General features: G+C 38.5%; 2 protein-coding genes across 4 annotated transcripts in view; both read left to right on the top strand.

Annotated features, from left to right (window-relative positions):
* Nucleotides 1–6265, top strand: part of arhgef2 (rho/rac guanine nucleotide exchange factor (GEF) 2) — a 56059-nt gene extending 49794 nt beyond the window's left edge. For 2 of the 3 annotated variants that reach the window (XM_060874270.1, XM_060874279.1), the window contains exons 15-28: nucleotides 47–172; nucleotides 257–374; nucleotides 579–830; nucleotides 992–1068; nucleotides 1198–1370; nucleotides 1660–1727; nucleotides 2008–2196; nucleotides 2301–2399; nucleotides 2482–2537; nucleotides 2837–2878; nucleotides 2964–3014; nucleotides 3098–3451; nucleotides 4351–4501; nucleotides 5133–6265. In XM_060874270.1, the coding sequence (XP_060730253.1) occupies nucleotides 47–172; nucleotides 257–374; nucleotides 579–830; nucleotides 992–1068; nucleotides 1198–1370; nucleotides 1660–1727; nucleotides 2008–2196; nucleotides 2301–2399; nucleotides 2482–2537; nucleotides 2837–2878; nucleotides 2964–3014; nucleotides 3098–3451; nucleotides 4351–4501; nucleotides 5133–5203 (1827 nt within the window). In that variant the 3' untranslated portion in view covers nucleotides 5204–6265. The remainder of the gene's footprint in view (nucleotides 1–46; nucleotides 173–256; nucleotides 375–578; nucleotides 831–991; nucleotides 1069–1197; nucleotides 1371–1659; nucleotides 1728–2007; nucleotides 2197–2300; nucleotides 2400–2481; nucleotides 2538–2836; nucleotides 2879–2963; nucleotides 3015–3097; nucleotides 3452–4350; nucleotides 4502–5132) is intronic. The other variant, XM_060874288.1, reaches the window with a different exon arrangement.
* Nucleotides 6266–7477: 1212 nt separating this feature from the next.
* LOC132848512 (annexin A2-like) lies at nucleotides 7478–12005 on the top strand. The gene is made up of 13 exons (XM_060874301.1): nucleotides 7478–7604; nucleotides 8749–8816; nucleotides 8896–8989; nucleotides 9100–9194; nucleotides 9377–9490; nucleotides 9937–10027; nucleotides 10324–10403; nucleotides 10500–10559; nucleotides 10681–10771; nucleotides 10862–10957; nucleotides 11340–11398; nucleotides 11481–11591; nucleotides 11670–12005. Exons 2-13 carry the CDS (start codon nucleotides 8769–8771, stop codon nucleotides 11730–11732), a joined length of 1002 nt encoding a protein of 333 aa, XP_060730284.1. The 5' UTR covers nucleotides 7478–7604; nucleotides 8749–8768; the 3' UTR covers nucleotides 11733–12005.
* Nucleotides 12006–12145: the final 140 nt, after the last annotated feature.

The following is a 12145-nucleotide window of genomic DNA, read 5'->3' as shown; positions in this document are numbered from 1 at the left end:
TCCTGTACCGAAAAAATGAGGTCACCCACGATGTCGTTCTTTCCAGTTTTCAGGCCAGAACGCGGACGAGATGCGCAAGTGCTACGCTGAATTCTGCAGCCGGCACCTGAAAGCCGTGAAGCTTTACAAGGAGCTGCTGGCGCGGGACAAAAGGTTCCAAAACTTCATCCGGGTGAGTGACAGGAGACATTCTCAGTTATTCAGGAGTGAGAAACGAACAAATTACTGAAGTTTTGTTTCTTTTCTTTGTGCTCAGCGAGTGAGTAGAGGATCGCTCCTTCGTCGCCATGGCGTCCAAGAATGCATCTTGCTGGTCACACAACGCATCACTAAGTACCCAGTCCTGATCCAGCGCATACTGGACAACACAAAAGGTACGACGGTGCTGACCCCTGTAATAACAGAGCTGCAAATTCCTTAGACTGTTTATTATTCGTTTTTATACCACAGTGTGGTTGAATTCTTCGTTCTGATTGGTCAGAACATGTTTACTGATGTCAGCAGTTACGCGATTAGAATTTTCATGCATGTCGGTCAGATTTTAAAAGTTGATCTCAGAACGGTTTTCGGTCCCGCAGGTAGCGAGGAGGAAGCCGAGTCTCTGAGTCAGGCGTTAGCGCTGATCCGTGAGCTCCTGAGTTCTGTGGATCAGCAGGTTCAGGAGCTGGAGCTGACGCAGAAGCTGCAGGAGATCCGGGCTCGGCTGGACCCACGGGCCGAGACCGAAGTGAGGGGTGGAGGAGTGTTCAGAGGCGGAGAGTTGCTTCGGAGAAGACTCCTTCATGAGGGAACGCTGCTGTTAAAAACAGCACAGGGCTCGAGACTCAAAGGTAGGTTGTGTGTGTGTGTGTGTGTGTGTGTGTGTGTGTGTGTGTGTGTGTGCGTGTGCGTGTGTGTGTGTGTGTGTGTGTGCGTGTGCGTGTGTGTTTTTCAGCCCAATTATTACGCCCCGGTGTTTAGTAACACTCAGTAACACTGCTCATTTTCACAGACGTGCAGGTTTTGCTGATGACTGACATCCTGGTGTTCATGCAGGAAAAAGATCAGAAATATTTTTTCCCCTGTCTGGTAAGTGAGTCTGATGTCTCTGTAACTTGGAAGCGTTTGCATCACTATTCAAACAAGCATTTAAGAAAATAACAATTAAAGAACACAAACATACAGTAAACCTCTCTGCATTCTTTCTCTCTCCTAAAGGACAAACCGTCAGTTCTGTCGCTCCAGAACCTGATCGTCAGAGATATAGCCAATCAGGAGCGAGGCATGTTCCTCATCAGCGACTCCACTCCTCCGGAGATGTACGAGCTGCACGGCGCCTCCAAAGAAGACAGAAACAACTGGATGAAAATCATTCAGCAGGCTGTGAGCAGGTTAGTTAAAATCTCATTGACATCATCTGAGCTTCCTAAGCTGTAACATATCCCGCACACACACCACACACATATGCATGCATATATATATATATATACACACACACACACACACATATATATATTTATATATATATATATATATATATATATATATATATATATATATATATATATATATATATATATATATATATATATTTATATAAAGATTGATTAAAATGCAGAATATTTTGCATTGCTGAAAACAGTTCCATATTCTAATGAGCCAACCTTTCCGCTTCCGCAGATGTCCATCTAGAGACGATTTCCCTCTGATTGAGACGGAGGACAAAGCTCTTCTGCGTAGACTCAGAGGTCTGTACTAAGACAACTCCTGTTCTCATCACTGAAATAGAATGACATGATGGGAAATCTAATTTAACGCTGCATCGATGGGATACGGACAGCACGATTCCTACTTTCTGACAAAGGAAATTTGTGCACTGGGAATTCTGAGTCAGTCCGGATATCCGCTGCATTCAAATAAATAAAGTCTTTTTTTATAAAAAAAAATCTGAAAGACTCTCTCTCTCTCGCTCTCTCTCTCTCTCTCCTTCTCTCTCTCTTTATTTCTTCCTCTTTCTTTTTCCATCAGCTGATATTCAGCAGAAGGACCGGGAAGTCCTAGAACTCCTTCAGGAGCGTGTGACCCTGTTTTCTGACCTGGCAGAAGTCACTGGAGGTCAAGAGGTCATGATGCCCACAAGCTCCAGGAACATGTTCAGAGCCGACACGCCGCACGCGCTCCAAGCCGAAAAACTGCTCAACAACGCCATCGCAGAGGGTCCGACACTATAAAATACACTATAAACATTGTAGACAAAATGTAGAATTTTATGAAGTTGTATGAACTTTGTCTTTTTTTTTTTTCTCTTCATCTAAATCTAGTGGACAGATTAAGTGAATTGCTTCTGGGCTCCAGCATTGAGCTTCCTCAGTCCTGCAGTTCCAGCAGCGACCAGAACCACACGGAGGCGCCAATGAGCAGTAAGAGCTTCTTTTTCCCTTTACTACTGTAGAGGTAACGTTTTAATGTGTTGAAGAAACTTTTTTTTTTCTGAAAATATAGATGGAGAGACGATTTCTATAAACGGAACTCACGACGGGAACAGTCCGTCACAAAAAGTAAGACACGCTCCACACACACAGTTATACAGATAAGTAAAAGTTTACACACCCCTAGTACAAAATTGTGGCATCACAGGCATGAATTCGTTTGATCAAAGCGGGTTTCTGTTGGAAAATTCCTAGCATTTAGTGTCCATCTTGTATATCCCAGAGTTTTTAGTCACATTGACTGGTTGGAACGGATTAGAAATGATTTTATTCTTAAGGAGTCATTTGAATGCCAAAATTTTCTGAACTCCCTGCAGATGTTTAAAGCTGTTTTGAAGTAATTATGAGCAATTCTTTTCTTTCCACAGGACAGAAACGGTAACCAATTGCAGGACAGAACTCCCAACGAGGTAGATTTTTTTCCTATAACAAAAGAAAATTGATAACATTGGAAATATGACTCTAACTCTCCAAATTGGTGTTTTCGTGTTTTAGGAAGTCTGCCAAAGACTTGTAAACCTCAGCACGCATCTGCACGCACTACAGGTCAGAGTGTAAGAAGGTTAAATCATCCTTCATTCTCGTAATCATTTCCGTTCTAAAAGTCTTATGTTCCATTGTCCCTCCAGGGAGCAGTGATCCGACAGGACTCCATTCTGGAGCTGTGCATGCGTGACGGCTCCACCTCCACATCCTGCTCCACTCCGTCCACCTCCACCCCCAGCCCTCTGGGTTCCGCCCCTCTGCGTCTGAGCCGCTCTTTGTCGCGTGACGCCCTGCTGGAGGGCGTGTTGCCCGGTGCGGGTGCGGATCAGGCCCTGCTGCAGAGACATTACGCCCTGCTGCATGACGAGGTGTGTCGCCTCCGCCCTCTCGAGTCTCGGCTGAGGGAGAGCGAACGGGCGAGAGCGCAGCTGGAGGCTCAGCTGAGGGAGCTGCAGGGGACACACAAACGAGACAGCACAGACACAACAACTACACAGGTGTGCTTTTGAAAGCTGTCGCAGTAAATGGAATAAAAATTATTTTTGCTTGGAAGCTAATATTTACTAAATTAGGTTGTGTTAAAGATTGAATTATATTAACAAGCTCGCATGTCAAAATGTAATTTACATACAGAGGATTATTAAGGGGAAATTGTCAGTTATTAAGGTGGCGTTTACGTTATTAAAGTGACATGGTGAGTGATTCAGGTGACATAGTGTGTCATTCAGGTGACATAGTGAGTCATTCAGGTGACATAGTGTCATTCAGGTTGCATAGTGAGTCATTCATATGACATAGTGAGTCATTCATCTGACATAGTGAGTCATTCATCTGACATAGTGAGTCATTCAGGTGACATAGTGAGTCATTCAGGTGACATAGTGAGTCATTCAGGTGACATAGTGAGTCATTCAGGTTGCATAGTGAGTCATTCAGGTGACATAGTGAGTCATTCATCTGACATAGTGAGTCATTCAGGTTGCATAGTGAGTCATTCAGGTGACATAAAGTGACAGCATGTTATTGAGGTGACAATGTTATTAAGTGGAGTAGTGAATTATTAAGGGGACTGTAAGTTTATAAGGTGTAATAGCGAGTTATTAAAGTGAAATAGTGAGTTATAAAATTGACAAAGTTTTTAAGGTGAAATAGTGAGTAATTAAGGTGACATTGTGAGTTATCAAAGTGACAGTAGTATTAAATCTACAAAACAGTATAAAATTTTGAACTAGTGAGCTATTAGGGTGAAGGAGTGAGTTATTAGGGTGAAGGAGTGAGTTATTAGGGTGAAGGAGTGAGTTATTAAGATAAAGTATAAACATTAAAGGGGTTTTATTTTGGTTCTTATGACTTCTGTGCCTTTAAAAGCCTTTATTTTTAATTCCTCATCCCTCAGCGAAGAGGAAGTGATGGAAGCCACACCCCCCTCGCCCCACTGGCCTGTCAGGAAGCTGACCAGTTAGACGGTGTTCAGGAGGGAAGTGAGGAAGAAGATTCTGAAGAAGAGGGAGAAGTTCGTATTTCTCCACGCTCAGACAGTCCCAGAGGTGAGCGCTGGAGACAAGTGAAACGTTTGATTGACATTTGATTGAGATTGTCTGTCTGAAAAACCTTAATCCTGACCCTGACAGTAAACATGGAGTAACTCTAGCAGCTTTCTTTCTTTCATGTACTCTCTGTTTTATCTCTGTATTAGTCTCGGATTTACATCATTTCAGTAGCTTCACTTAGAATGTCGATGCTGATATTAACCTGAAAGTGTTGCATTTTAAAAAATGAAGCATTTGAAAATAAAGCACTGGACAGACCAAAAGACTAAAGCGCCGCTGCATCGGTCTCTCTAAGATGAGGTAGACGAACGTTATTGTGGGTAATGTACAAAATCGCCAGGCAACAAAGGTTGCTGTTTAGCGTACAGGTGTGTCCTAATGGTACATCTCGTATCTCTCTCTCGCTCTGTTTATACTCTGGGTGGGTCTGGCTATTCGTTGTTAATATTTAATATTTAACCTGCTCTTCCTCAACAAACACAGCTCTTTGAAGACTGACAACACACACCGTTGCATCACCACCTAACCATACACACACTCACACCCACACCCACACAAACAGAGACCAACCCACTACCTTTGATCACTGCTGGTTTCATGTATCATGCAATTGTGTGTGTGTGTTTAGATCTGCAGGACATCCCAGAAGAGAGTGAGTGCATAACCGAAACTCCTGACGGCGACTCCAGCCACAGTTAACGTCAGGTTCCAGTCGTGTCTGAATTTCCTGCATACAAAACGCTACACAACGCCTCCGCTCTCCTGTGACACACCCGAGAGAAAAAGCCTTGTTGAAATTCTTACGGACGAGATATTGCAGTAGAGCGGAGAAAGAAGGATTCTAAGGAATTTGTTTTTGCCTTTATAATCACGAAGCTGCGTTTGTCTTAATAATTTATCTCAGAATAACCTCTTATCATGAACTGTAGCCTACGACTGCCTGCCTGTTTTAGGGGACCAAGCACCGAGTGCTCGGAACTCTCACGTTTATTATTGTTTTTACTATTTAGTGAAAATGACTGAACTAGAAAGGAGGCTGAAATGTTTTTTTAAGTGAAGATGGATGTAATCATGATGAAATCATGTACTGTATGCCATCATTTTATAAACGGAAATGACGCGGGTGTCCAAAACATGGTCATCGTAAAATAATTTATAGAAGTAAATAAGAAATAAAATAATAATAATGGTACACCAGGCTAAATTTTTATACTTTTATAAGCAAAAAAAAAGGTTTTCAGCTCTATTGAAGTTAACCGAGTTTGGAAAAAAAGTCAACAATGGGTTTTCAAAAAAAAAAAAAAAAGACCAAAGTTGTTCAGCAGCCAGAAAAAGAAATGGTAAATGATATATACATAATTCTATAGATTAGATGACAGTGATCATGTTTAGTACATTTCCGTAATGCATGTAGGACATCAGATATACAACCACCACCCCCACCCACCCCCATACACAATAGTGGTATGATCCATCAGATCATTAGCATTTAATCCACTTCATCCTGCGTCGTTGTTCTGAAGTAGACGGACTAGCTGAAACTCATTACTGGTGAATGAAGGGTTTTTTTTCTGTATTTTGTATATATTATGTATCTGTAAAAATATTTGGAAGGTTTAAAAAAAAAAAAGAAAGAAATGAGCTCAAACGAATGATCTTGTACCTTAGTGTAAACCTTGTATCTTTTTTAAGACTTTTATGTTGTAATTTTATTGTTTTTTATTACTTGAACTTAACTGCTTGTTTGGATTGTGATGTTTAAATATATTGTAGGAATTCCAATGGTATTCGTCTGTTTTTATTCTTTACAGTCTCTTTATCTTTGTGTGCTTCTGACACGGGTTTAATATTGAACTGAATGAACACAATTAAAATGCAGATATTTATTATGATTTTTCATATATTTTAGGTGTTCTGAAACATTTGAATGTTTAGGATAATTGTTAAATATTGTGATCATGTGATTCCGGTTAAAATCAATTAATTGTGAAAAATCATGTGAAAACCAGTTGTGCATTAATTAAAAAAATAATAATAACTTGATAAATAACTTGATAAAATTAATCATGTTCGAGAATCATGAAAAAAAAGAATCACCGCATTATTTGTGATGTATCATTTGAAGATTTGCATGTAAAAAGAATTTTTATTTAAAAATCATACATCTGAAAAATCACTAATAATAATTAATTAATTAATTAATTAATTAATAAAACAGCATGCAGTACATTTTAAACCCAAAATCATGTGAAAAAATCACACAAATAATATTTTGTTACAAACATTGGAATGAAAATAAATGAATTAAAATGATGTACAGAATAATAAAACATCAAAAAAATGACAAGAATAAACAAATCATGTTTAAAGAATTTTGGGAAAAAAATACAAATAAAAAAAGAAAAATATTTAAATAATCAATCATGAGGAAGAAAATATGTAAGAATCGTGGATGAATTTTACTTGTGGACTCTTCTATAGTGCTTTTTTTTTAAATTGCATAAATATTTCACAAATTTTAAGTTTAAAACATGCTAATATGTTCTACGGATTATATACTGAACAGTATCGTTGAACATTAATGTTTTGAAAATGTAATTCATTAAGGGGTCTGAAAAAAGTTGCCCACTGAGTATCACACACACACACACATACACACACACACACACAAACACACACACCGGTCTTAATATGACACCATGATGTCCATTCAAGGCCCAAAAACAAACAAAACAAAAAAACGAGGGCAGAAGGAGTGGTCAGAGTTCCTGTACATACTGAAGGTTTACATGACACTGTTTTTTACCCTCTGGTCAAAACCCAGTTGTGTCTGGGTGGGTATCTGTGATAATAAACAAACACACAGTGACTATGTCTATTCTGCACGACTGATCACAGCCGAGCCTTACACGCCTTGGCCAATAGCTGAAGATGAGAAAAAGGATTTGACAGCAGCGGATGTCTAGATCACGCCCTTATGAGCAAACAGAAGAGGACAACTGGAGTCGAGTCCAACAGTCGATCAGGTAAAGTGTGGCATACGGGTGAAGGATCACACACACCTGAGGATAAAACTATACCATCACGATCTGTTCCTTCAGTAAGTAAACTGCTGGGTTACTTTTTCATCAGGACTTTTGTTAAAAATAAATAAACAAACAGTTAATATTTAAATATATTCATATTTATATGTAAATAGATTTAAGACCTCAAAGCTGAGTAAAGTTTTCTTTATGCATTTTCTTGTTCAATTTTGTATCCTGTAAACTTTTTATGAAGCTTCTTTCTTTCTTTCTTTCTTTCTTTCTTTATTTCTTTCTTGTCTATTTCTTTCTTTCTCTTTCTTTCTCTTTCTTTCTTTCTTTCTTTCTTTCTTTCTTTCTTGTCCCTCATGTCTTTCTTTCTTTCTTTCTTTTTTCTTTCTTTCTTTCTTGTCTCTCATTCTTTCTTTCTTTCTTTCTTTCTTTCTTTCTTTCTTTCTTTCTTTCTTTCTTTCTTTCTTTATCCCTCCTTCCCTCCCTCCCCCCAAATATTCCTCTAGCCTAAATTATATTACCAAAACAGTGACACTCTTAAACGCTGTACCCTATTCGACTAAATTTCCGACTTACTTTTCTTCATATAATTATATAATTATATAATTCTTCATATATAATTAATACAAATTAGAATAAATATAATTACAAAAAAACCTGATTATCATCGAGTGTAACATTTATATATTGGTGGAAGCCAAACAAGCTGTGAAGCTCAAAATATCAGAATATGTTTCCTACTATTTCTTACAAATCTTACAAATATGGTAAAGAGCAAAGCTACGAATGCTGGGAAATGTAGTATTTAAATCCAAGATTACGTTCCACATGATTGTCTGAACGTTCATGTAATCAATCAATCAGTAAATCAACTGCTAGCTAATAATATTTTATATACATGTTAAAATGTACTTAATGTTCACATCAAACATTAAAACGATAAAATCACCCTCTTCTTTTCCAGCAACACTAACACAAATCGGTAGCTACAAGCTAAGCTAACTTTTAGCTACATTAGCTAGCTAGGTTACCCCTGTAGCCTGAAGCACACATCAAGACACTGATGCACATGCCTGATGAACTTAATAGGAACATTTTTGCATGTCATTTTTGGTTGAAACATATTTTTACAATTTAATTAAGTTTTCTATACTCGTTTTGCAAAACTTTTAACTGTTTTTTTCTTTTCTATTTAACGCTGTACTGCAGGAGTCAGCATTTTTTCTGAGATGGAAAATGAACCAATTACGGTCGAGTATATTCCATCGAAACAATCTGTAGGTATCCTGTTTTTTCTTTATTTGTTAATTGTACTCTATTGTTTTATGCTTATAATGCATATATATTATATTTCAGATGTGGTGGGGAACTCTTGGGACCGTCCGGCCGTTTACGCCTTTCGATCCGAATCTGGACGCACGTCAGATTTACACAGCGCTGGATAAGAAAAGTACGACCCTGCATCATCCAGCTGTTGCATAAAAACGATATAACCTTCGTTAGATCACTCTGAGTGTGAAAATTAGTGCAGCTTATGAATATGTGTGCGTTGTGTGTTAGATACTGACGTGATGACGGTGATAAAGATCCTTACTTACAGGACCAACGCTCAAAGACAGAGCATCGCTTCAGCCTTCCAGAAACACACACAGAAGGTATTAACTCAAACCTGATTGATCATATTTGGATAAAAGAGTTGAGTAAAGATCTGCTTATTGCTGCTATAATGTAAGCTACTAACTATCCTGTTGTCCTTCATGTTAGTAACAGTTCACCCTGATCGTAAGAATTAAAACAATTTCTGCTATTTTGATTTTGTTTCTTTTTTAACGTTGAGGATCTGAGCACAGTTCTGAAGAAAGGTCTGTCAGGTGCTGTTCAGGAGCTGCTGTTAGCACTCATGATGACTCCGGATTACTTTGACGCTCATCGCCTTCGCCAGTCCATGGAGGTGAGATGACATGCATCCAGGATTAAATGTTTAAAGTCATTTCTTCACTAATATAAGAAAAAACAACTGACCATGTTTCAGTTCATCAATTCTGTGTTCTGTGTATATGTGCGATGTCATTTAAATGAAATTACTGAGTGATGCTGAAATAATGTAGAAGTACAAGAAGCCTTTATCTGTCATATATACATTAAAGCACAGTGAAATGCTTTTCTTTGCATATCCCAGCTTGGGATACAAATGATGTCACAGAGTCTCTGGACAGGCCCCAGAGATTATTAAGAGCCATGTATAAGAGATGGGGCTTGAACCCCTGACCTTCTGCTCAGAACCCAGAGCCGTAAACATTGTGCCACCACTGACCCTTCCAAGTCACATAGATATCAATGGGTTCTGCATCAACACCAATTTAGACTTGACATGTTTTATAAAAACTGTCCTTGCAGGGTCTTGGGACAGACGAGGAAGCTCTTCTGGAGGTCTTGTGCACCAGATCACCGAACCAACTCCGAGATATCACTGTAGCGTACCATGAAGGTGATTTATTCATCACAGCACATCCTAAAATGTTTCAATCCTTTTATAGAACTTTTTTTAAAATTTGCCAACAATTAATTGGATTTGTTTAATTATTTATTTTCTTTATTAATAGTATTTTCTAAATTTAATGTTGTGGATCATTTTGTTATGATAATGTATTATAATAATGTATTTGAACAAGTGTGATAACATTTACTTTGCAGTCAACACTAAGGTATTCAAAATCTGACCAATCAGAATGAAGAATTCAACAGGTATTGTAGAACTTACTGGCATTTGTTTTTGGCCCACAGCGTACGGCCGTTATCTGGAGAACGACTTGATCAGTGAGACGAGTAAAGATTTTACCAAGCTGGTGCTGGCCATATTGAAGGTACAATAGTCTGATGAACAAAAATGTATTGTTTTATTAAAGCTCACTTGTAATAAATGATGATACAGATTGATTTGTCTGTTTTGATATGAACAGAAAGAGGAGATTAGCAAGCACAGCAAGATTAATTATGAGCTCATTGAGCAGGACGCCAAGGTGTGTCTTTACCTCTGTCTCACTTTTCTTCATAACATAAACAATATATTCCCAAAAGGTGTGTTATTAATACACTAGTCACGATCAGTTGTGAAAGTTAAACACGTCTCGGTGTGTTTAGCAACTACGAGACGCTGTCATCAGTAAGAAATCGAACCCTGAGCCATGGATTCAGGTGCTCACCTCACGCAATTCTGACCATCTCGACAGAGGTATGACTTTAACCTCACCCTTATCCTCAACCTCAAGCACAAGTGCGATCTTCTGTGTGCACCCAGGATGACTTAACACTCTTGTACTAGTGCTTTCTAGGCTTGAGGATCAGAAAGGCGAAGCAGTGGATAAAATCATCCAGAAGAGCTTCTCAGGAGACCTGCGACTAGGGCTGAGGATTTTGGGTGAGGACACAATTTGTACAGGCTTCATCAAGTGGTATATCAAAAAACATATTCAACGTGTCATCAACTGAAGAGAAATGATTCTATGGAAGTGTTGTGTTATATTAACGAGAGGAAATTTATACTAGTCCAAGATTTTGAGAAAACTCTTTACCCTGAAAGATAGTAGTAGATGGAGTAGCAGTAGAGATACATTTAGTAGAAGAAGTGATGAGAGAGATGAGATGTTTCTCCTGGACCCAAGCTGTAATATACCTGTATGATATACTGTATGCAGTGCTGACAAAACAGAAATAAAGTGCAACAAACATTCATTTAAAAAGAAAAATAGGGATTTTGTCGCTCATCTGTATGCAAATAATTATGTGACTTGTCTCTGCAGTTCAAACTATCCAAAACACACCACTATTCTTGGCCCAGCGCTTACACACCTGCATGAAGGTAAGGAGGCTTATTATTTACAGTCATTACACTTTGATCCATTATAGATTGACTGTAGTCTGTGTGTGCTTGTGTGTGAGAGAAAAGCGCTGTGGTTCATGGCATCATGGTGGCTCGGAGTGAAGAGGACCTCCTGCGTGTGAGAGTCGAGTTCGTCAAACTGACCAATCTTTCCCTCTACTCCACCATACAGGTCAGATCACACACCTCACACACTTTATCTAAATACCACAGCTGTAATGTTCATGATGTCATGTCATCTAACTTATAGAAAGAATTCAAAGGGGAGATGCAGCAAGCTCTTCTGGCTCTGTGCCGATCTGAGGATGGGTAGAAGAACATGCATGGAAGCGAGGCGAAAGGCCAAAGTCTCTGGTTTTGGCTTTTGGTGTATTTTTGTGAAGACTTTTTGCTATGGTGATTTTCTTTTGAGGTGACATTTATTTATAGAAAGAGTCTTTGTAGTCAGTGGTTAAGTTTTAACTTTCTCCTGGACAGAGGAGTTTACGTTTTACGGTTTCTCTGTAACATGACAAACTGAATTTATTTGTCTTAATAAACTTGAGAGAAATTAAAAAATTACTGGATGGTGTTTAATGGATTGTGTCTAACATCGTTGTTCTATGTTCTATAATATTAAATGTAACGTTAAATGTATAATAAAAAATATTAAATAAATTGATTCAACATTTTTTTATTGGTTTGCATTATTATCCTCAGGTTTTCCTTTCCTTTTGGGAAAGGTGT

This window comes from Tachysurus vachellii, chromosome 1, assembly GCF_030014155.1.
Source record: "Tachysurus vachellii isolate PV-2020 chromosome 1, HZAU_Pvac_v1, whole genome shotgun sequence".
Taxonomy (NCBI): Eukaryota; Metazoa; Chordata; class Actinopteri; order Siluriformes; family Bagridae; genus Tachysurus; species Tachysurus vachellii.
Note: the sequence above shows the minus strand (reverse complement) of the source record. Positions and strands in the feature narration are given on the sequence as shown.